The sequence below is a fragment of the Carcharodon carcharias genome, chromosome 7 (genome assembly GCF_017639515.1).
Source record: "Carcharodon carcharias isolate sCarCar2 chromosome 7, sCarCar2.pri, whole genome shotgun sequence".
NCBI lineage: Eukaryota > Metazoa > Chordata > Chondrichthyes > Lamniformes > Lamnidae > Carcharodon > Carcharodon carcharias.
Window position 1 is genome coordinate 122009527 of NC_054473.1, and position 25244 is coordinate 122034770.

At 45.8% G+C, this 25244-nt stretch overlaps 2 protein-coding genes across 6 annotated transcripts in view; one reads left to right on the forward strand and one right to left on the reverse strand.

Annotated features, from left to right (window-relative positions):
• The window catches only part of hsf4 (heat shock transcription factor 4), an 88488-nt gene extending 87563 nt beyond the window's left edge, over nucleotides 1-925 (forward strand). For both annotated transcript variants that reach the window (XM_041192590.1, XM_041192589.1), the window contains one exon: nucleotides 98-925. In XM_041192590.1, coding sequence (XP_041048524.1) covers nucleotides 98-258 — 161 coding nt within the window. In that variant the 3' untranslated portion in view covers nucleotides 259-925. The remainder of the gene's footprint in view (nucleotides 1-97) is intronic.
• A 7327-nt stretch (nucleotides 926-8252) lies between these two features.
• Nucleotides 8253-24140, reverse strand: LOC121280322 (zinc finger protein 319-like). 4 transcript variants are annotated; one of them, XR_005943594.1, is made up of 4 exons: nucleotides 19600-19713; nucleotides 12362-14130; nucleotides 10121-10297; nucleotides 8253-8703 (listed from the first exon to the last, which is right to left on the reverse strand). XR_005943594.1 is itself a non-coding variant. In XM_041192198.1 (3 exons), the coding sequence occupies exons 2-3, from the start codon at nucleotides 14019-14021 to the stop codon at nucleotides 10287-10289; spliced, it is 1671 nt and encodes a 556-aa protein (XP_041048132.1). In that variant the 5' UTR covers nucleotides 14022-14130; nucleotides 23802-24140; the 3' UTR covers nucleotides 9280-10286. The 4 variants fall into 4 exon arrangements, 2 of the variants coding, with proteins under 2 accessions (XP_041048132.1, XP_041048131.1); XR_005943593.1 differs by having other exon boundaries at nucleotides 8253-8727; XM_041192198.1 differs by lacking the exons at nucleotides 8253-8703; nucleotides 19600-19713 and adding an exon at nucleotides 23802-24140 and having other exon boundaries at nucleotides 9280-10297.
• Nucleotides 24141-25244: the final 1104 nt, after the last annotated feature.

Sequence of the window (25244 nt, forward strand, 5' to 3'; positions counted from 1 at the left end):
TCCTTCAGTTAGTGGATTTCAATTATATATATGTCTGTTCTTCAGGGTCTTGTTGAGATGGGTGATGATCCTCTGATCTCTTTCCAATTATTTCTAGGAAAGCCACATCTTCAAACTACGCAGCATTTTCTTCCAGAGGCACACCTTCCAATAAATCATGAACTCTCCAATCTAGACCATGACACAGCCCTGTATGAGCTCACTGAGGATACAGGTCCATATTTCCCAGATACTGAAGTGGGACAGGAGGAATTCTAATAAAAACTGGACCCCATCAACAAGACATGACAAGGCAGAGACACATGCCTCGGCCCCTTACTGTGGTGCTCACACTCAGCAGATACTCTTCAAGGTAAAAAAGAACCTTTTAGAGAATCCTGAGAATTGTGGATTCCTGCCGATTCCACTGGCACTGCCTGAAGGAAACCACTTTTCTGTTTGTCTTTTTCCTTCCCCCGTGACTTTCCTCTTCACTGCACATTTCAGAAGGCTGGAGGTAATGAATTCTTGCACCTCTACAGGCTGGGAAATGTAGGGACTGCCAGGAGGTAGAACCTGCCCCACAGTGTACTAAGAGTTCTGTGGAGTCCTGCAGATAGGAAATGAGCCTGTGGTGGTTCTGCGCAACAGCACAGAGATCTCGTCCACAACTATTTTTTGCCTTGTGTGTAATTTGATCTTTTCAGGTTCTGTTTCAGAATTTTTGTTTGTGTGTTACACATCTATGGTCAAAGAGCAGTAATAATTTTGTATGTATATATTACAGCACACTACTAAGCAGTTTTCTTTTTTTCATTCTATATACCTTGCATTGGTTAAAAGTGCTGGGCTGGGTTGGGTTTGATGTATTGATACTGCACTTGGATTATTTTTGCTCGAGCTATTGTGATAATTCTTTACACATTCAATAAAAAAGTTGAAGCAGCTTCTTTTTGGAATGAGTCCTATGTTTCATAGAAATGTAAGTAACCTCGGCATGAGAATGGCTTTGCACCCCTTCTATGCGGGCTCATAATACCTTACTATGAACCAGGATCTCAATACTTTTTTCCCATTCTCACTACAAAAGGCACTTTACATAGGCATGCCCACACTCTCTAAGATTTGAATCTTATGTTTCATACAGAAGAGGCAACATACAATAGAGTAAACACTCCTCCCCATCTTGTAAACTTGCTGCTGAATAATACAGATGATTACACTTATGTCTCACATTGCATCAACAGAAAAGTAATATCAGCCATACCAGGCAACCTTTGTAACACTCTAACTATTCAACTGATTTATTCACAAACAAAATTATTTCCAGAAGCAAGCCTAGATAAAGTGGATAGAAAGGACCTATTTCCCTTTGCAAAGAGGCCAATACTATGGAACATAGACTTATTGAAGTAATTGGCAGAAGGATTAGAGTTGAGAAATCATTTCACCCAGAGGCTAACGAGGGTCTGAAACCCACTGACTGAAAGGGTGGTAGAGTTAGGAACTCTCATTGCATTTAAAAAGTACTTGGAGTTACACTTGAAGTGCCGTAACCAACAGGGCTACAGACCAAGAACTGGAAAGTGGGATTAGGCTGGTTAGTTCTTTTTCAGCTGTCACAGACACAAGTTGTGAACAACCGAAGGGACCTGCTTTTGATATGATCTGCCAGTTGTTGAGACATACACACCTGGCATCACACCAGCACTTGAAATTCATATACCACATTAGTCATTTGTGTGATACACAGAACATCTTTTTGGCTCGACAGCAGCGCCATGTTAGTGGAGAATACCACTCGTGTTGCTACTGCATAGTAACAGCGTGAAACAGCTAGACTCACCTGTTACTCAAATTTTTGGGGCACTTTATGCTTCCAGGGTCATCTTAGGTTGACTGGTGGATCTTATCAAACAGCACATCCCTTCGGTCATTCACAACAGGCAAAGTACAGATTGTACCAACCGGACCATGCTTGCAAAACTCAAAATAGTGTCCAACATTAGATGTGATTGTGCGATTGGACACTTGCTAAACAATCCTGATTGTGTTAAGAATTACACTGTAAACCAATTTAAGATTATCAGTTGGGCTTGCAATGTGACCCACTTATGCATGCTAGAAGCTACATATATTCATTAACAGGTTCTTGTCCTTTGCCGACAGAAGGAGCACATTCATGCATTGTGCCTTTTTCAACTAAATAAAAGCTTGGTGGATAGCCATTCCCAGTTCATTCCCCATGACAATGCCTTGACCAAGCAGAGTCAGCCAGCCTGGTTTGGATTTGAACAAAAGCTTGGCAGTTAACTGTTCACTGGTTTTGTTTGTGTGTTGTGCATCTATTGTCAAAGAACAGTAATAATTTTGTATGTATATTACAGCACACTAAGTTTTTTTTTTCCATTCCATATACCTTGCATTGGTTAAAAGTGCTGGGCTTGACAGAGTTGGGTTTGATGTATTGATATTGCACTTGGATTATTTTTGATTGAGCTATTGTGATAATTCTTTACACATTCAATAAAAAAGCTGAAGCAGCTTTTTTTTTGGAATGAGTCCCGTGGCACTCATGGCAATGCTTCTACCAATCAAAGTCCACTTGACAACTAATCAGCACTCTCTTCTCAAGCAGTATACATTGTTATTCCCCTTACTCGTGGTATTCTTGCAAACTGTCCTGATGAGTGCAAGACGAAAAGCTTCAACAGCATATCTCTTTTATAGAAGTTAAGTTTTCCGGAAGCAATCTCAGATCTTTGGAATCAAGTAGTTACAAAAAATTATGCAAAAGCTTGAAATGGGATTTTTCTGATTGGAAAACCCAATGTCCATGATAAACGTGCAACTTACAAAGAGTTCAAATGAGAAAATATATTCTAGGCAAAGTGAGCCATGAAACTCTAGCTGGAGGGAGCCTGGCACTATTGTATCAATGAGCAGCTTATTGACGTTCTGGCTGTTGAAACCACACTGACATGTTTTTACTGGTAACTCATTTCGTGAACAATGAGTCTCACATACTTTCGGCAAAATAGCTTTGGACTACTATTCACCCTTCCAGCTTGAGGTTTTATAAGTGAAGTATTTGAAACTTGCTGTTGGAGAACTGTGTTCAAGCATCTGAGATTACTGATGAACTAATTGGTTATTTTGGAGACAAGAAAACTGTTGAATATAATATTCCCTTTTCTCACACTAAAAAGCTTGGAAGTGAAATAATGCAGCTATCCCTGAAGCTAGGAGCTCCTTGCTAAGATTACACAATGATTGAATTGAGAAAATGATGGTGTTGCCAGGAAAATCCCCTTCAAGAGAAGGAGACAGCCTTTCTGGACTCTTTCCATTTGTGTCTGATACAAGAACACAAGGTGATAAAGTCAATAAATGAAACGGAAATTCTGGAAATACACAGCGGGTCTGGCAGCATCTGCAGAGAGACAAAGTGAGTTAACATTTCAGGTTGATGACTTCTCATCATGGTAAAGTCCATGTTGGTCAGATAACCTATCAGAAGACAATTTCTCTCACTGCTCACCTTTCTTCTAAAAGATAGGACACCAAACAAAGCCATCTGCATAGTGAGGCTCTCTTAATTGGTAGAGATTACTTTAATGGCTGTTCAAATCTGGAAAAATTCTGTACTATTTTTGCAAAAGTGTATGTAAATTTTATCTTTTCAGTGGCACCATTAAAGGAGTCCTTTGTCTACACCAGGAAATAGACTAATATATGAAGCTGACAAGATATTCTCACTTTTTTACTGTATCAGTTGACCTTGCCACTGTCAATATCTGTGTTCAGACACCAGTTAGGTCAAAGATTTTATAACATCTCTTTGAAATATTAATTCTGAGTCTGCAAATGGAGTAGGAGAGAGGAAGATCTGGCTAACCCTTCAGTTATTATCACAAAGTGATGCGATGTCAAAGACTACTTGTGGCATTTTTTAAAAGTGCCTTAGCTGTTCAAGTTTGCCTGTGAAGTGACATAGGAACCAGGATACTTGTGTAACACATTCCAGTACAAAGTTGTTAAACCTATGATGTTTTATAAATTGGGTGTAGTGTCACCAGCCACTCTGAGAGGCAGAATCTAATGTCCTGTATAATCCAGAGTATTTTTACTTGCCTGATATCTCCCTAAATGTAGTGAGACTGAAGGTTTGAACTGACAGCACTTATAACCGTACTCCAACATGCTCTGCTTTTTAGATGGAGATACATTCTATCAGACAGTATCTCAGGCCATAACTCAACAAGCAATTGAACAGTAAATCAATATTTTTACAGTAATTACAAACTTTATTATCCTCAATAACAAGCCAGTAATCCTCCTGCACTAACCCTCTACGTAAAATTATCCTTTGAAACACAAAGGTACTTTGTTTTGTATGATGTGTGATACGGAAATGTTTTCTGTGCTCAATAGATGTCTCTCTCAGAATTGTTACGGTGTAGGAAGCCATTCAGCTCATCGTGCCTGTACCGGCTCTCTGAGTGTTTTAACTTAGTGCCAATCTCCTGCCTTTTCCTCATAACCCTGCATTGTTTCTATTTAAATAACTATCCAATGCCCTCTTGAATGGCTCAATTGAACCTGCCTCCACCACACTTCCAGGCAGTGCATTCCAAACACTAACTATTCACTGTGAAAAAGTTTTTTCTCACCTAGTATTTGCTTCTTTTGCAAAACACTTTAAAACCATGCCCTCTGGTTCCTGATCGGTTTACAAGCTGGAACGGTTTCTCCCTCTCTCTCATTAGCTACAAGTATAAGAAATAGGAGTAGACCATTTGGCCCCACAAGTCTGCTCCATCATTCAATAGGATCATGGCTGATCTGCCTCAACTCCGCTTTCCTCCTTGCTTCTCATTTTCCTTGATTTCCTGAGAGATTAAAAATGTATTGATCTCAATCTAATAATATATTCAACAACGGAACATCCACAGACTTCTGGAGTGGACAATTACAAAGATCTACAACTCTCTGAGTGATGAAACTTCTCATTTCAGTCCTAAATAATCGATCCCTTATCTTGAAGCTGTGTGCCCATGTTCTAGATTCCCCAGGCAGGGAAAACAACTTCAGTGTCTACTCTGTCAGGCCCCTTCAGAATCTTCTATCTTTCAATTACATCACCTGTCATTCTTCTAAACTACTGACAGTATTGGTCCAATTCACTTAGCTTCTCATCATAGGACAACTCTTTCATCTCAGGATGTAATCTGGTGAATCTTTGCTGTACCAAAAGGGACTTTTCATGCCCCCTTACAGGTGGGTGTCTGCATCTTGCATAATCTTGGCACACACTGCTTGAAGTCAGGAGTAATATTTAGTCACAGGACTCGCTATCTCACTCACAGTATGCATTGCTTATGAGAACTTCTCCACTTTGAAATCTGACAAAAGATAGGAGAAAATCCAAATTGTAACAGTAACTTGAGTCATGGCAGATACAATTAAAGTATGAAATGAAGATGGGCTTCCTGGCCCAATGAGCCTGCCATTTCCAACAGACCACATAACTTGCATAGGCTCAAATTCTCCTCAGCTGACTTTGATCTGAGGGGGTGAAATAACTACAGTTAAAACATATAAAAAGGATAGAGGATTGAAAATTTTCAGATCCTTGAAGCTGAACAAATGACAGCAATCTAACCTTAAAATCCCCATCATTCAGACTTGATCAGTTAAACTGTACAGATAATTACATTGTCCTATAGACTTGGAACCACGGTTCTAAGGAGTATTTGCTCACCTGCATCTATAATTATCTTCACCTATTCGTTTTGTACTTGAACAGATACACATCCAGCTCTTTTTAGTATTGGGGGTCAGTTTGGCTCCATTGGAAGCACTTTTGTCTGAGTCAAGTTCCTGGGCTCAAGTCCTACTTCAGGATTTAAGAACACAATCTAACCGGACCCGACAGTGCAATATTGAAGGAGCCGTGCATTTACAAAGTATTAAAAATAATAGAAGCAGATCATTTGGCTTGACAGGTGGTGTCTGCTGGTATTTATGCTTCACATGAGCCTCCTCCTAACCCCATCAATGTAACTTTAGATTGTTTCTCCCCATGTACTTATTAGCTTTCCCTTGAATGCATCTATGCTATTTGTTGTAACTACTCCATGTGGTGGCAAGTTTCACATTTTAAACACTTGGTGGATGAAGAAATTAAGAATTTCCAATACCAGGCAGGTTCTCACAGAAAGGTATTAAGCAAAGGCCTCACTGAGAGAAGGGGAAAAATTAATGTTTGAGGCACTGGATCATTCTCATGTGCCTCGGTGACCAATGGCAGACTGGCAGCAGCAGGGGTTTTTGAGCACTCAATTGCTCTTTCTCCCAGAGTGGCAAACTGTGGAGATGTAAGGGAGGGAAGCAAAGGAATTTGGAAAAGATTATAGTAAAAAGTTACCTTGATCCAAAAAACTGATCATTAATGTGAAATAGGAAATCTCTCAAGTGACAGGTTTCTGTTGAATTCTTTATTGAATTTATTAGTAACTATCATAAGTATGACACCGAGTTCTGATCTTGCCTAAAGTGGAAACACCTTCTCTACAATCCACCCTACCAAACTCTTTTCTGAGCTTAAAGACCTCCAAGAGGTCACCCTTCAGTCCTCTTTCCGAGTCCCAGTCTGTTCAGCCTTTCCTGATTACTACATTCTTCCAGTTCTGTTGTCCTCCTGGTTAATCATTTTGCATCTTCTCCAATGTCTCTATATCCTATTGATACAAGGGAGATAATAACTGTTCAAAATCTTCCAAGTGTGGTCAAACCATGATTCCATTCACATTTGACATAGCTTCTCTGCTTTTCAATTCTATCCATTTAGAAATGAATGTTTTTTTTAAATGGCCTTCTTAATCTGCCTCATTGCTTTTAGTGATCAGTTTATCTGTACACCCAGATTCTGAAGTTCATCCAGTCCATTTAGACATATTTTCAAAGGAATCCATGGCTTCCTTTTTCTTCCTCACAAATATATTTAAATTTGTTTGCCAATCACACACCTGTTCTACATGTTTATTAATGTTTTCTTGTTCCAGCTGAACACTGAATTTAATGTCATGTGCAAATTTTGTTCAAACCTTTCCATAAATGAGGTGACCCAACTCCACTTCCCAATCAGTAATGACCTTCAACCCCTAGCTTTTAGCTAGTTTGTGATCCATTCTGTTTGCAACTTGTTCTGACTCCACATGTTGGCAATCTAAATATATATTACCTACTGCATTACCTTTATCTCCCCTTTCTGTTCCTTCTTCAAAGTATTTGATAAGGTTCCTCAAGTATGAACTTTTTAGAATGGTACTGACTACTCCATGTATTTCCAGTTTCTACATGTTTTACTATTACATTTTAAGCAAAGATTCTATTATTTTTCCTACCACCAACACTAACCTAATTGATCTATAGTTGCCTGGACTTATTAGCTGTTCGCCAGTCACCTGGCACTATTCCCCATCCCTCCACTTTCTTGTGGACTGGAAAGCTTAACCTTCACAGAATCACAGAGTACGGAAGAGGTCCTTCGGCCCATCGAGTCTGCATTGACATGTGAGAAACACCTGACCTACCTAATCCCATTTACCAGTACTTGGCCCATAGCTTTGCAAATATTATGGCGTGCCAAGTGCTCATCCAGGTACTTTTTAAAGGATGTGAGGCAACCCACCTCCACCACCCTCCCAGGCAGTGCATTCCAGACCATCACCACCCTCGAGTAAAAAAGTTTTTCCTCACATCCCCCCATAACCTCCTGCCCCTCACCTTGAACTTATGCCCCAACTATGGTCTGACCAGGATATTGTAAATTCTTACCATAATTTTCCATCAACTTGTATGGACTTGTTCTGGCTATATTTACAAATGGTGTGAAATGTAACATTTCAGTTAAATTTCATTTGTCATTTATTTGAACAGTTGCGTAACTTTTATTGTTTTGTTCTTTTGCACTGGTATGATCCTATTCTTGTGTTGGGAATATATGTGATTAGTTTCCCATTAGCTTCATTACACAGGCCATAGGTTGGTTTTGGTATGCAGGCAATTTATGTACTCAGCTTAAAAGAATGGCATTTGTTTTGCCTCAGATCACCTAAAGTTGTACTTGTGTGCTGTAGTTCTGTTATAATTCAGGTACTTTGTCTATTAAAATAAAACCAGGGCCTTTGGTGGTGACAGTCTGCAAGTTGCTATCAAACAAATCTATCATCTAAAAACAACTTTCTGTCACATACCCACTGATCAAGTGTGTCAGATTTCTTTTTAATTTGCAAGGTCAGGTTCCATTTCTGTCCAGGTGACTTCACAGACTTTGTGTCAAAGGAAATGAAACAAAACTTTCATTAGCAGCTATTACATCTTTGCATTTGTAAACGCTGGCAGGTTGAAGAAATGCTGATTTAGACCTTCCCAAGTCAAATGTGCTGGGTTGTGAGTAGTTGCACAGAAGTGAAGGAATTTTGGTAATCCAGTAGATGATGGGAAAGGTCAATATGAGGATGCAACATGTCTAGCCAGAGGGTTGAACTCTTCAAGTGAGATCTGCCTCGGAGATGTGAACAGCAGGAGTCAGCTCTTCGTTTTTCCTCTTCCTATAAAAAGCCCTAGGGTTAACCTTCCACACTTCTGAATGTGCTGGCGAGGCAGTTTCTTCAAATTTACATTCTCAATTATTTGAATTTCCTCAATCAGTCCTTCCTGGCGGTAGAGAAGTAATTTAGACTGAAACAGATTAAAATAAAAACAGTTGTATACACAAGCCAATAAAAGAAACCTGGATGATATTTGATGGGAATAAATCACATACAGCCATGTATTATTTGGGCCAATTTCATGTGTACAGTAAAGAGTCTAGCCCATCAGTTAAAGTTGTCATTTTTGCAAACCACTGAACAATATGAAAACATGAAAATTGCTAAATTAAGAACTGAGGGGACAGTGAAGAGTTTTCTGTGGATAGTAAAGGAATAAGATACAGCTCCCCTGAGAAATTTATTAACATCTGGGCTGGTTAATAGTTTACACCTAAAGAGAAGCCAGAGGAAATAACATCTAAAAATAGGAGTGGAGAGAAATATTTGGGGTATTAAGGGATCACTGTGATACTAACACCAATAATCAACTGTCAGGAGGATCTACAGGAAGAAGCACCACAGGGAGAGATGGGCACTATGTCCCTGTTGCTTGCATGTTAAATTAGGACCATTAAAAGCTGATGCTAATTATAGTTCTGGCAGAAATATCATCAAAAAGCATGAGATGGTTCAGATCTGACACTGTCCACTTAAAAGAATTTATTTCCACAGCTGTGGCAGACACCAACAACACAGAACATGCTTTTAATTCCTCTATAATTCTAATTGAGAACTGCAAAATAGCTCCATTATACTCTTCTATAAAGCAGATGTTATTCCGCAGTAATCACATCAGTCAGCACTAGTTAACTTTCATTAGCATTGATTTAACTTTATTAAGACTATGTATATTAAAAAAAATTACAGGTGGCAAGAGTATGAAGGCTGCAATTGAGTTTCTGGGCTCTGATTACATCAATAAACTGCTTGCAGAGTTTATGATCCAGTCATCTGAACCCTGAAAGTAAATTGCTCACCATCTTGTGTTTACGGTAGCCCAAACAAAATAAAATTGATTTGTAATAAAATAAAAACTTTCTTCTGTGACATTTTTTTTAAAACACATCACACTTGTGGTACGAGAATATTCAATGGTAAGCCAACTGAATAAAGAGTTAACATGCTAAGAGTTATGTAGGTCCCACTGATGAGAGCAATCAGTTCCCTATTCAATGGCTTACAATCAGACACTCTCTTTACACTCAGCAAGGATGTAGGTTAACTACAATCCTATCTTCTGCAATTAGCCATGCGCAGCAGCAGGAAAGACAGCTCTTTTACATTCCTAAAAAACACTGGTAACCGTGGAGATATCCTATAGGCAGCTCGAGGACTATTTTGATAAGACAGTATTATTAATTCTACTTTTTTTTATTAATCTGCATTTCATTTTTAGCGTCTGCATTAGCAAACTGTTAGTGCTTACAAAATGGAGATGACACAAAACAACACCACCCTCGGTTCAACTGGCAACAACATACCACTCTTCTCATCAAAAGTCCACCTTTTTAAAGACTGCAGTATTTAAGGTTTAGACTGGTCGTGTTTGGCTGACTTCTTGCCCAACCTTCCATGGTGTAGATTCGTTTTCAAAGGAGGCTTGACACGCGAGCTCTGCTGTGTCCGTATCTTCATGTCCATCCTGTTCTATATTAAGACTGTAGACGTTGAAATGGCAAAAAACCCATAAAAAACACTGTTCATGGTTCCCTTTCCACACATGACATGAGGACATTTATATCAAACATTCTTGTTAAAAGTAGTGTCTTTAAGAAAAAAGGACACACTCTATAAAACCATTTTTCTGTCAAGTCACTGAAGCTGATAAATCAAAAAAGAAACAAAACAGGACTGGCATTCTAATAAGTTGCAGCAGTGAAAATACAGACCTGGATTTCATGCTACTCGAAAATACATAAATTAAAGCCTATTTTTAATTACACATTTGCAAATTCTTAATAATTGCATTTCTGTGGGTGGATAATGTTTTACTGGTTATCAATGGATCACAGATTCAGCTTCCGCTTTAATACAGAAATCCATGCAAAATCCATCAGAAATTCCTGATTTAAATATCAATACAAAACCCTGATCCAAACGGAAGTTCCCTATTAAATTTTTAGGTTTCAATATAATGAAACAGTCAGTCCACAACCAATTTTTCCCCAAGATAATTGTATGGTTAAAGAATCTAATCCCTTTCCAAAAGGAATGTCTTCATTCAGCATTTCCCACTGTTTTTGCTTGCGAACTATTAACTAGATTGAGAGATGATTGACAAATCTTGTCTTAAGGTGCAGCTAATAGCAAACATAATCCAGGTGCCATGATGACATAGGAAACTGGAGCTACAATATGCCAAGGAAATGTGAATTATACATGTACTCACTGCTGTTTGCTCAGGGGATGGGTAAAGGCCAAGAGGGGGAATAAAATTCCCCAAAGCCACATTCCTGCACTTCCTAACAGCCAGCTATATTGGTAGAAACCTGGATGAAAAATGCTGCATCGACCTCCAAGCCTCCAGGACTGGCCCACAAGGCAGGGAGGTCAGAGAATGGAACAGAGGAAGTAAGCAAAGTACTGAGTGGGAGGGAAATTAGGTAAATTAAGTATTTCCAAACCAATGAATACAATGATACACTTGCAGGCAAAAGCCGTTCAAACTTTGCAGGGAAAAACACAGCACTGCCGCCACTGTAGGAAAACAGTAATACTAAAATATACCCCACACTTCACAGCAGCATGATCTCAAAATGCACAGCTATTCTTCCAATGTTAGACCTTTATTCCAACAAAGATGGTTTGACTCAATTTTTGCATCCATGTTCCAAAAACTTTTTTTTCTGATGCCTTACCTGGTCACGTTGTGGATAGTGGCATGATCTGAAGAAGATTGGGGGTTGGGGGGCTTGTTTGGTTGGAGGGGTGGGGGCAAAGGGGCAATGCACATGGTGGTGCATGTCACAGAAGCTTATTTGCACTTTCTTGGAAAATCACCTTCAAAGCTGTGGCAGACACAAGAAAGAGAGCATTTGCTCTCTGGCGATGCAACTCACACAAGAAATAAGTGCACTGAGGCACGAGTCTCAACTAAAAAAGCCTGAACATTCTCAGCAGGACACAGGCAGAAGTGACTGAAGAATCCAGGTCACTAAACTATGGGACTTACAGCTCACTAGAACTGGTTATGGTCTATTAACATTGGTCAGGACCTCTCTCAGGGCGGAGGTAGCCAAACTCAGGTCATGTGCATCCCCTTGAGTCCTGGCAATTTGGCCTGTAAGGCCCAGTCAACTCAGTTCTATTTGCACTTACATTTCGTTTTTTGCTGGTTTGTCCCATCTTAACTTTGTGGACCTGGAGGTTGGGAAACTTTATAGGTGACAAATCATAAATTGGAATAAAGATCTGTTGGTAACAGTGAATTGATGGGAAACTGAATTGAAACTCAATGGGGGTGGCGGGAGGGGAGACTAGTAACCTATATGGCCCACGAAAGCTTAAACACCTTGCCCTAAGGGTCTGTCAACTCGTACAAATGTATCTGTGCCACAGTTTGTACAAGTTTAGCCAAGGTCAGGCTTTCAAAACTAAATTTAAAAAGAAAAATCACTGTCCACAAGCAGAACTTTCATAGGAGTTTTGCGCTGTGTGTTGAAGGCAGTGCTCCTGCAGATAGCTTAACTCTGTAAACCTCTCACCGCACCACGTGCACTTACACTGACTCTCTCTGGCGTGGACATTCTGGTGCTTTATCAGGTGTTCCTTCTGCTTAAAGCCCTTGTCACAAGTGATGCATTTAAAAGGTTTGTCCCCTGTGTGAACGCGCCGATGCCGCTCCAGGTCTGAAGAGTACTTGAACCGCTTCTCACAGTCGCTGCACTTCAGGGGCTTCTCCTTGGCAGGCCGACACTGGTGCTCCACCAGCTCAGAGGAGCACGCAAAGCGCCGCTCACAGGCATTGCACTTGAGTGGCCGCTCCTCAACATGGGTTGCCTCATGGAGCTGTAGGGCTGAAACCCGCTTGTAAGCTTTCTGGCAGACGGTGCACTTGAAGGGTTTGCCCTCCACACGGGCGCAGCGGTGACGCAAGAGCTCCGATGAGTCTTTAAAGCCCTTCTGGCACCCAGTGCACTGAAAGAGGCTCTCTCCAGTGTGAATGTGCTGGTGGTACAGGAGGTGAGAGGATTCACTGAAGCCCTTATCACACACTGTGCATTTGTAGGGCTTGTCCCCGGTGTGAGTGCGCTGATGTCGCACCAGTGCATACAGCTGCTTGAAGCTCATCTGACATGTGGTACACTTGAAAGGCCTCTCCCCTGAATGGACACGCTGGTGGTGCTGGAGGTAGGAAGAGCGCTTGAAGCTCTTGGTGCACTGCCCGCACTTGTAGGGTCTCTCAGCTTCCGTTGTGCACTGGTGCTGCAGCAGCTCCCCGGGCTGCTTGAAGCCTGCGTGGCAGATGACGCACTTGAACATGTCCTCACCGGCGTGAACGCACATGTGGCGCACCAGGTGTGAGCGGTGCTTGAAGCTCTTGTGGCAGACGCTGCAGTCGTAGGGCCGTTCGCCCGAGTGGATGCGCTGGTGGTGTGCCAGGTGTGAGGACTGGCTGAAGGTCTTGTCACACTGGGCGCATTTGAAGGGTCGCTCGCCAGTGTGCACCCTCTGGTGCCGCTGCAGCTCGGAGGCGTGGCGGAAAGCCTTCTCACAGGACGAGCACTTGAAGGGCTTTTCACCGTGGATGTATTGGTGGCGGACCAGCTGTGACGATTTCTTGAAGCCTTTCTGGCACACACTGCATTTGAAGGGCTTCTCGGGCGCATGGAACTGCTGGTGGGCCACCAGCTCTGACGAGTCCTTGAACTTCTTCTTGCAGACAGTGCACTCAAAGGGCTGATCCTCAATGTGAACCCGTTGATGCAGGATTAGCTCTGACGACTGCTGGAAATTCTCACCACATATGGTACATTTGAAGGGATTGTTCTCATTGTGGACATTCTGGTGCTGGACCAAAGCCAGCAACTGTGAGAATCCCATCTTGCAGACATGGCAGATAAAGGGCTTCTCTTCCACCTGGCCACACTGGTGCTGCAAGAGATCATTGGAGTGGCTGAAGGTCTTCTGGCACTGGGCGCACTGGTAGAAGCGATTCATATTAACAAAACATGGGTGCTGCTGGAGCTCTGACAGCTGCGTGATCGTCTGGCCACACATGTTGCATTTTTGGGAACTTTCGGCTGACACGGGCTGATGCTGCTGAAGGGCTCCGTCAGTGGGGAACACAATCGCAAACTCAAGGGCACGTTCGGTGCTCTGAGGAATACAGTTCTCCACCAGGGGTGGGGCGGCTGGGTGCTCCTCCCAACACTCAGTCATGTTGAATGGGCTCACATTGGAAAACAGTTGCTTCCCGAGATGAAATGGTCGAAACTATGGACTTCTCTCACCGATTCCACACTGAACAAAGTGCACTGGGCAATCTTATCTGTCGAAAAAAAAAATCCAAATTGTTTTTATTGCATTTTTCCGCAAAGCTGTGTTGAACACAACATGAACGAGGACAAACAAGAATGAACAACGTGCGACACTAAAGCACAATAGATGTATAACACACTTTGGGAAGGGGATTATGTCCTTGATTGCCACACAATATGTTCAAAAGGCTCCTGACAGCTGGAGAAAGAAATTAGAGCAACTAAAAGGGAGAAATAGGATAAAAGGGAGATGAGGAAAAAGAACCCTCTTGCAAAGCTAGGGGAAAAAAACCTGCCTGGCCATGAGTAATGGATTGTCACAGTGCAATGTCCCTCAGTAAATCCCGTGTTTTCATCTCAAATCCATGGCCGTTTACAATAAATCTTCCCCCTACCAGCTTAACTTCAATTTGAATCAGGAACCTGTTTTAAAATTGTGGTGCTGCATTCATTCAACAAAGGGCATTACCAGCTGGTACAGAAACTGCCCAGGAAATATGCAGTGAATTTTAGATTTTTAAATCTTACTTCAATCTTTTGAACAGAATGTTTGTGATACCAGATCAAGTGCATTCTTCAACTTCTGGTATGAAAAAAGAGTGGATATTATGCAGATATTATTCCACTTGGGTGGCCCAGGTGAACTGCCACTTCTGTCACAGGTGAGTAATGATACTGTGGTATCTTCCAGCTTTTATCTGGTGGTTACTGGACCATCCTTGGGGTGAAAGGATGATTGACTGCCCTGTTCCCATACCTACAATAGGCACATGTGTGCCCCCTTTGCCAGCGTCCATCAACCTGACAATATGGCTGAGATTGAAGAGTTATTGGGTGGTAAGGTGAGGGGTGGTGTGTTGTATTACAAGCTTGAATGCACATTCCACCATTCCATGGAACCACATACTGGGGGTAGGGGGGTGTGGAGTCTCTTTGCAGCATTGCTGCAGGCACAAAGTTAGTTGCCATTCGTTCCAGGGTAGAGCTATGATTTCGCATAATCCAGATCATCTTGCAGGTCAGCCACAAAAGGCGAGTTCTCCTAATGGTTAAAGTCCAGTCTAGTCCTCATTCCTAACTTGCCCAAGGCCATCTACGTGCACAAACCTCCTTTGACCATAACCATATCATGCACAATTGTAGGGGTAACAAATCAGATTAAAATTCATAACTGTCACATGGCTATCAAAAAAAAGCAGACAGTGAAATCACCAATCAATGGTATTCAACACAGCAGCACCAACACCATGGGCACAGCATTAATATCAGCAGGGAAGCAACTGCTGAGCAACAGTGGAAATCAAGCAGTGCTATCTGACTCCAGCTATCCACCTGTTACTATTATATTTAGTTCCTAATGTGGGAATCTCGCTATATTGTCATCCTAATATGATGTCACATACATAAAAGGAGTAATGATTTCAAGAAATCTCCAACAATGAAGGTGTTACCCAGGCTATTCAAGTAATCCATATATTAAAGATATTTCATTACTAGTTAGGTTATCTTAACCTTCTCTTGGTTACTGACTTCAAATGAAACTTGAAGCTTTGAAAAGTGCTTAAAGGAAAGTGAAAATGTTTATTGCAAGACTATCTCTCAGCACTGAATGTGACTTCAATGGACAAAATATGAACAAGGACGTGATTCAATTCTTTAAAATGTCGTAAGAATCAATAACATGAGTAAAAGATAGGTACATTAGTGGCCGATCATTTTGATAGTGGATCGGCTAGCCCACCTTTGAATAACTCCATTTCAAGTAGAGTCATTGAGGTCTACAGCACAGAAAAAGGCCCTTCGGCCCATCGAGTCTGCGCCAGTCAAACAAGTACCTAACTATTCTAATCCCATTTTCTAGCACTAGGCCCATAGCCTTCTATGCCATGGCATTGCAAGTGCACATCCAAATACTTCTTAAATGTTAAGAAGATTTCTGCCTCTACCAACTTTTCAGGAAGTGAGTTCCAGGTTCCCACCACCCTCTGGGTGAAAAAAATTCTTCCCCACATCCCCTCTAAACCTCCAGCCCCTTACCCTAAATCTATGCCCCCTGGTTATTGATCCCTCCACCAAGGGGTAAAGTTCCTTCCTGTCGACCCTATCTATGTCCCTCATAATTTTATACACCTCAATCATGTCCCCCCTCAAGCTCCTCTGCTCCAGAGAAAATAACCCCAGTCTATCCAATCTCTCCTCATAACTAAAACTCTTCAGCCCAGGCAACATTCTGGTAAATCTCTTCTGCACTCTCTCTCTTCCTATAATGCAGATTCCAGAACTGCACGCAATACTCTAGCTGTGGCCTAACCAGCATTTTATACAGAGATAAAAACAGTTCTGTTGAAGGGTCATGAGGACTCGAAACGTCAACTTTGTTCTTCTCCGCCAATGCTGCCAGACCTGCTGAGTTTTTCCAGGTATTTCTGTTTTTGTTTAGCATTTTATACAGTTCCAGCATAACCTCCCTGCTCTTATATTCTATGCCTCGGCTAAGAAAGGCAAGTATCCCATATGCCTTCTTAATTACCTTATCTACCTGTTCCACTACCTTAAGGGACCGGTGGACATGCACACTAAGGTCCCTCTGATCCACGGTACTTCCCAGGGTCTGACCATTCATTGTGTACTCCCACGTCTTGTTTGTCCTGCCCAAGTGCATCACCACACACTTATCCGGATTAAATTCCATTTGCCACTGATCAGCCCATCTGACCAGCCTGTCTATATCCTCCTGTAATCTAAGGCTATCTTCCTCGCAATTTACCACCCTACTAATTTTCGTGTCTTCCGCAAACTTCCTGATCAACCCTCCGACATTTAAGTCTAAATCGTTTATATATATATATATACTACAAACAGCAAGGGACCTAACACTGATCCCCATGGAACCCCACTGGACACAGGCATCCAGTCACAAAAACACCCCTTGGCCATCACCCTCTGCTTCCTGCCACTCAGCCAATTCTGGATCCAATTTGCCAAATTGCCTTGGATCTCATGGGCTCTTACCTTTGTTATCAGTTTCCCATGCGGGACCTTATCAAAAGCCTTGCTGAAGTCCAAGTAGACTATGTCAAATGCATTGCCCTCATCTACACACCTGGTCACCTCTTCGAAAAATTCAATCAAATTGATCAGACATGACCTCCCCTTAACAAAATCATGCTGACTGTCCTTGATTAATCCCTGCCTCTCCAAGTGTAGTTTAATTCTGTCCCTCAGAATTGCTTCCAATAGTTTCCCCACCACTGAGGTTAGACTGACTGGCCTGTAGTTCCCTGGTTTATCCCTTCCTTCCTTCTTGAATAATGGTATCACATTGGCTTTCCTCCAGTACTACTTGCTGTAATACTAGTGCATCATGAAATGAGGCAAATAGGATGTCAGCAACTCTGCTGGTCAAGAGGAAGCCATGGAGGAAACCATAGCGTAATAGTAATGTCACTGGAGTAATAATCCAGAGGCTCAGGCTAATATTTGAGGGACATGAGTTCAACTTCCACCACAGCAGCTGATGGAATTTAAATTCAATTAATAAGATCTGGAATTGAAAGCTAGTTTCAGTAATGGTGACCATGATATTATCGTCAATTGTTGTAAAAACCCATCTGGTTCACTAATGTCTCTTATGGAAGGAAATCTGCCATCCTTGCCTGGTCTGACCTACGTGGCTCTAGACCCACAACAATGTTGTTGACTCTTAACTGCCCTCTGAAATGGCCTAGCAAGCCACTCAGTTCAAGGATAATTAGGGATGGGCAACAAATGCTGGCCTTCCCAGCAATGCCCACATCCCATGAAAGAATGAAAAAAAGAACATAATGATTTGTTCTGCAGGCATTTGAAAGAAAGGTTGATTAAGTTCAGCTCCAATAGCTTCAAGCATTGTAGGCTGTTCTACTGCCATGGACTCTGGAGGAGGTAACCATCTTACCAACTGTCTCCTGGTAAGGTCTGACAGCCTAAAGCAGACAGATGAATGAAAACTCCTTTGTATAATTGTGATCACAATTTCAGATTCATTGCAGCATTAGTCGTAGGTTTATTGGCTTACATGGAATTTCCCTTATAGTGTACTGATACCAATAAACCATAGGAAAACCATTTTTTAAGCCAATAACTATTAATGTTCCAATACATTTGTGTGACTAATCTGAATCTAACTGTACTGTTTCCAGTTAAGTTAATGCAGTATGAAAATTTCAGATCCCCTATGTAAAATCCCAGCAAAAGTGCCCATGGTCAGCAGCATGAAAAGTTTACCTCCCTGTTACTAACAACACTAGAGTGTGTATGATTGCTGGCTTGTTAACAAGAGCCATTGTGAATCAAGAGAGGAAAAATAGAAATCTGTTTCTTGGAATCACTTCCCATAACATCACAGGATGTGAGCAACACTGGCAGTGCCACATGTATTGTACAAGTGTAGTTGCCTTAAGCACCCACAGCACTGTTCTTAAGAATCACAGTCTGTGGATTACAATTGGGCTGGCCAGACAGAGTCAGGGTGTTCTTCATCCTAAAGGATATTAATGAATTATTTGGGTTTCTACAATTGTCTCTGTCAGCTTCAACTGTCATATCTCTTTCTGATGCATACCCACAAATTCTCATTTTTTTACAGTTCATATCTCAGGTCTGCTAAGGTGGCATTTGAACTTGTGGTTGTTTGGGTTACTCATGCAGTACCGTAATCACTCTGCTACTCTCCTCAATGGCGTCTAGGGCGTTGATCCATTCATCAATAAAATTGTTCTGTACTTGGCTTAGAGCTTTAGGCATGAGATCATTTGAATTTCTCTGGGTACAAAAGCTTTTATTACTGATGATTTGTTGTCTTCAACTCAATTTGCCTAATGATTAAACAGGATCTAATGTGATGCACAGCCTTCTACTGGGAGGAAGCCTGAATTACATCACTACGGTTTATAACAGGAGGGAAGTGAAATGAAAGTTTCTAATTCAGCTGCCAAAAAGAGGTTTCATTTGAAATGAGATTTTATGTTAGTTTATCTCCCATGGACTATTCTTAATGTAGCTGCTAATTCACAATATCTGATTATTCCTTTTTTTGGCACTAACTTCCTGCTACAATTATTTGTGTTACTCAATTCAATTTTTTAGTGCAAAGAATATTAAATTTGGAGACGGCAGTGCTATAAAATGAGGTATTGTTACATTATTTACTGGTCACAAAGCAGCTTATGAAAACCAGCTGGGAGACTCCAAGTCAAATAAGGTAACCAGCAGTTCCTGCTTCAGGTAGCTGCTGTTAAGCCAAGCATTGATTTGCACCTTCCTGCCACAGGGAACCGATGTCATTCTGCACATGCAAATCAGAGGGCCAGTGCTTGGTATGGTTTTTGACAAGCATTGAACACTGATATTAGGAGCAGGAACAAATTTGTTCCTCACTCTTGATAAATGGAAGCCAGGCACAGCAAAGGGCCTGTCAGACACAGAGGCTGGGGGCTTACCACTTCTGCATTTGCCAGCCCACGACTTTCCTGTCCGTTGAAATGAACAGGGTGGGGAACTGTAGGGAGGCGGAGCAGAAAACTCAGGTCATCTTTTCAATGCTTTCCTGTGTGCTGAAGCATCAAATAGGGTTTCAACTTCAATAAACACATGGTTATAATTGTAATCACTAAACAATTTCAGAAAGAAAGAGCTATTTCATTGTTGGCTACAGGACTCAATACTTTACACAAAAAGTTTTCTTCAAAGAACATTATATGTGTTATTTATCTCTAACTACAGCTTTAAAAATACAGGATAATTTTTCCAATGGTTGCCTCTGTACCTCGCCTAATTAAGAATTTCTGTGCTTTTCTCAACTACACACAAAAAATCTCAGCGCTCGCAGGGAATGTGGGGTAGTGGCTGAGAAAAAGTAAATAACAATATTTAATAAAAGTATAGGACAAGAGTGTGCAAGTACATCAGGATCGAAGGGCAACAGTGCAGCGATGCCAGGCCCGAGGGGCAGTAGCAGGCAGGGGGGGTCAGAGTGCAGCAGTGGGCAGAGGGGCCGGGGGGGTGCAGCAGCAGGCAGGGGGGCCAGCAGTGGGCAGAGGGGCCGGGGGGGGCAGCAGCAGGCAGAGGGGCCGGGGGGGTGCAGCAGCGGGAAGAGGGGCCGGGGGGGTGCAGCAGCGGGAAGAGGGGCAGCAGCAGGCAGAGGGGCCGGGGACAATAGCTCAGAGGGGCCTGGGGTCGAGGGGCAATAGTGCAGAGGTGCCATAGTGCAGAGGTGCCAGGGGTCAAGGGGCAATAGTGCAGAGGTGCTGGGGGGCGAGGGGCAATAGCGCAGAGGTGCCAAGGCTCAAGGGGCAATAGCGCAGAGGTGCTAGGGGTCGAGGGGCAATACTGGAGAGGTGCCTGAGTCGAGGGGTAATCGGGAAGAGGTGCCATGGGGCAATAGTGCAGAGGTGCCAGGGGTTGAGGGGCAATAGTGCAGCGGTGCCAGGTGTCGAGGGGCAATCGTGAAGAAGTGCAATGGGGTCGAGGGGCAATTGTGCAGAGGTGCCAGTGGTCGTGGGGCAATAGTGCAGCTGTGCCAGGGATCGAGGGGCAATCGTGCAGAAATGCCATGGGGTCATGGGGCAACTGTGCAGAGGTGCCAGGGGTCGAGGGGCAACTGTGCAGAGGTGCCGGGGTCAAGGGGCAACTGTGCAGAGGTGCCAGGGGTCGAGGGGCAACAGTGCAGAGGTGCCAGGGGTCGAGGGGCAACTGTGCAGAGGTGCAACTGTGCAGAGGTGCCGGGGTCGAGGGGCAACTGTGCAGAGGTGCCAGGGGTCGAGGGGCAACTGTGCAGAGGTGCCATGGGTCGAGGGGCAACTGTGCAGAGGTGCCAGGGGTCGAGGGGCAACTGTGCAGAGGTGCCAGGGGTCGAGGGGCAACTGTGCAGAGGTGCCAGGGGTCGAGGGGCAACTGTGCAGAGGTGCCAGGGGTCGAGGGGCAACTGTGCAGAGGTGCCAGGGGTTGAGGGGCAACTGTGCAGAGGTGCCAGGGGTCGAGGGGCAACTGTGCAGAGGTGCCAGGGGTCGAGGGGCAACTGTGCAGAGGTGCCAGGGGTCGAGGGGCAATAGTTTAGAGGTGCCAGGGGTCAAGGGGCAATAGTGCACAGGTGCCAGGGATGGAGGGGCAATAGTGCAGTGGTGCCAGGGGTGGAGGGGCAATAGTGCAGAAGTGCCAGGGGTGGAGGGGCAATAGTGCAGCGGTGCCAGGGGTCGAGGGACAATAGTGCAGCGGTGCCAGGGGTCGAGGGACAATAGTTTAGAGGTGCCAGGGGTCGAGGGGCAATAGTACACAGGTGCCAGTGGTCGTGGAGCAATAGTGCAGAGGTGCCAGGGGTGGAGGAGCAATAGTGCAGCGGTGCCAGGGGTTGATGGGCAATAGTGCAGAAGTGCCAGGGGTTGAGGGGCAATAGTGCAGAGGTGCCAGGGGTGGAAGGGCAATAGTGCAGCAGTGCCAGGGGTTGACAGGCAATAGTGCAGGAGTGCCAGGGGTTGAGGGGCAATAGTGCAGTGGTGCCAGGGGTCGAGGGGCACTAGTGTAGAAGTGCCAGTGGTCGAGGGGCACTAGTGCAGAGGTGCCAGGGCAATAGTGCAGAAGTGCCGGGGTTGAGGGGCAATAGTGCAGTGGTGCCAGGGGTCGAGGGGCAATGGTTTAGACGTGCCAGGGGTAATGGGGCAATAGTTCAGAGGTGCCAGGGGTTGAGGGGCAACAGTGCAGAGGTGCCAGGGGTCGAGGGGCAACAGTGCAGAGGTGCCAGGAGTCGAGGGGCAATCGTGCAGCGGTGCCAGGAGTCGAGGGGCAAAAGTGCAGAGGTGCCAGGGGTCGAGGGGCAATAGTGCAGAAGGGCCAGGGGTCGAGGGGCAATAGTGCAGAGGTGCCAGGGGTCAAGGGGCAATAGTGCAGAGGTGCCAGGGGCAATAGTGCAGAGGTGCCAGGGGTAGAGGGGCAATCGTGCAGGGGTGCAATGGGGTCGAGGGGCAATAGTGCAGAGATGCCAGGGTCGAGGGACAATAGTGCAAAGGTGCCAGGGGTCGAGGAACAATAGTGCAGAGGTGCCAGGGGTCGAGGGACAAGAATGCAGAGGTGCCAGGGGTTGAGGGGCAATAGTGCAGCGGTGCCAGGTGTTCGAGGGGCAATCGTGCAGAGGTGCCAAGAGGCAAGGGGCAATCGTGAAGAAGTGCAATGGGGTCGAGGGGCAATTGTTAAGTGGTGCCAGGGGTCGAGGGGCAATCGTGCAGAGATGCCATGGGGTCGAGGGGCAACTGTGCAGAGGTGCCAGGGGTCGAGGGGCAACTGTGCAGAGGTGCCAGGGGTCGAGGGGCAATAGTTTAGAGGTGCCAGGGGTCAAGGGGCAATAGTTTAGAGGTGCCAGGGGTCAAGGGGCAATAGTGCACAGGTGCCAGTGGTCGTGGAGCAATAGTGCACAGGTGCCGGGGTGGAGGGGCAACTGTGCAGAGGGGCAGGGATCGAGGGGCAATAATGCAGAGGTGCCAGTGATCGAGGGGCAATAGTGCAGAGGTGCTGGGGTCGAGGGACAATAGTGCAGAGGTGCCAGGGGTCGAGGGGCAATAGTGCAGAAGGGTCAAGGAGCAATAGTGCAGAGGTGCCAGAGGCAATAGTGCAGAGGTGCCAGGGGTAGAGGGGCAATTGTGCAGAGGTGCAATGGGGTCGAGGGACAAGAATGCAGATGTGCCAGGGGTCGAGAGACAAGAATGCAGAGGTGCCAGGGGTCGAGGGACAAGAATGCAGATGTGCCAGGGGTCGAGGGGCAATAGTGCAGAGGTGCCAGGGGTCGAGGGGCAATAGTGCAGAGGTGCCAGGGGTCGAGGGGCAATAGTGCAGAAGTGCCAGGGGTCGAGGGGCAATAGTGCAGAGGTGCCAGGGGTCGAGGGGCAATAGTGCAGCGGTGCCCGGGGCAATAGTGCAGCGGTGCCCGGGGCAATAGTGCAGCGGTGCCCGGGGCAATAGTGCAGCGGTGCCCGGGGCAATAGTGCAGCGGTGCCCGGGGCAATAGTGCAGCGGTGCCCGGGGCAATAGTGCAGCGGTGCCCGGGGCAATAGTGCAGCGGTGCCCGGGGCAATAGTGCAGCGGTGCCCGGGGCAATAGTGCAGCGGTGCCCGGGGCAATAGTGCAGCGGTGCCCGGGGCAATAGTGCAGCGGTGCCTGGGGCAATAGTGCAGAGGTGCCAGGGGTCGAGGGGCAATAGTGCAGAGGTGCCAGGGGTCGAGGGGCAATAGTGCAGAGGTGCCAGGGGTCGAGGAGCAACTGTGTTTAACTGGGTCATCAGGCACATGGGGCTCAGGTTACACCGAGCAACTGCTGCCCCAGTGAAGCTGGCACATGGCGCCCCGTATGGAGCAAGGTGGCGGTGGCTGCCTGGCCCGGCCTGGCCTGGCTTGTCCCGGCCCCCTCCCCGCCCGCCGGCCTGGCCCTTACCCGGTCCCCACCCCGCCTGGGTACCCGGTCGCCTCCCTGCATGCCGGCTGGGCCGGACCGGGCCGGGCAGCGCCGTCTCCACCAGGCCCAGGACAATGGCCGCCGCCGCCTCCTCCTCCTCCCTCCCCGCTGCCCGTCCAAAGCCGCTAGATCCCGGGCCCCCGGTATTAAACCCATCGGCCTCACCAGGCGAGCCCCAGTTCACACGCACCCCGCCCGCCCGTACCTGCTGGCTCCTTGCGGGGGGGGGGGGGGGGGGGGGGAAGCTCCGAGCGCCGGCCAGGCCCTGTCTCCCCCCAATGCCGCGGCCTATCCTGCCGCTCGACCCTCTCTTCCTCTGCTCCGGGGCGGGGAGGCCCGAGAGGCTCTCAGGGTGCCCAGGAGGTCGGCCTGAGGTGTCGGCCGAGTCGCTGAATGCTGCCGCTGGAGCCGACTTCGTGACTCGGTTGCTCGGCTCCGTCCCGCTCCGGCCCGCGTAAACAGGAAGCCAAGAGCAGCCGCGGGGTTTCCTGTCACTGCTGCCGGCTCTCTGCTGCCCCCGGCGGATCCAGCTCGAACAGCGGCGCCGGCACCCAGGACAGGTTGTCCCAGCCCCGGGACTCTGACACAAAGTCAGAACCTCTCCCCCTCACTAGTCCCAACACAAACACTGCTTCACCCCTACTCTGCCGTTCTCCCCCCTCACTAATCCCAACACAAACACTGCTTCACCCCTCTCTCTGCCCCTCTCCCCCTCACTAATCACATAATAAACACTGCTTCACCCCTCTCTCTGCCCCTCTCCCCCTCACTAATCACATAATAAACACTGCTTCACCCCTCTCTCTATGCCCCTCTCCCCCTCACTAATCACATAATAAACACTGCTTCACCCCTCTCTCTGCCCCTCTCCCCCTCACTAATCACATAATAAACACTGCTTCACCCCTCTCTCTATGCCCCTCTCCCCCTCACTAATCACATAATAAACACTGCTTCACCCCTCTCTCTGCCACTCTCTCCCTCACTAATCCCAACACAAACACTGCTTCACCCCTCTCTCTGCCACTCTCTCCCTCACTAATCCCAACACAAACACTGCTCCCACTCCTTTCTCTGCCCCTCTCCCCCTCACTAATCCCAACACAAACACTGCTCCCACTCCTCTCTCTGCCCTTGTTCCCCTCACTAATCCCAACACAAACACTGCTCCCACTCCTTTCTCTGCCCCTCTCCCCCTCACTAATCCCAACACAAACAATGCTTCACCCCTCTCTCTGCCCCTCTTCCCCTCACTAATCCCAGCACAAACACTGCTCCTACTCCTCCCTATGCCCTTCTTCCCCTCACCAATCCCAACACAAACACTGCTCCTACTCCTCCCTATGCCCTTCTTCCCCTCAGTAATCCCAACACAAACACTGCTCCTACTCCTCTCTCTGCCCCTCTCCTCACCTTAACACCAATTCTAAATCCCAGTTGTTACAACCGGTCCCCGGGCCAGGTCCATCCCCCCTCACCCCCCACCAGTTTGTTAACTTCACGAAGTGGACCCCAATTTTGCTCTGCCCCCTGGTGAGAAGGAATTATCTGGTTCCCCTTCTTTATTGCCATGACCCCTCCGTTGGTCGCGGCAATCTTAATTTGAAAGGGATCCCTTCCCCCGCGGAGACCTTTCCCCAGTCCGTAT

Coding starts and splice junctions, on each gene's coding strand:
- LOC121280322 (XM_041192198.1), bottom strand. CDS start 14,021: ATGACTGAGTGTTGGGAGGAGCACCCAGCCGCCCCACCCCTGGTGGAG.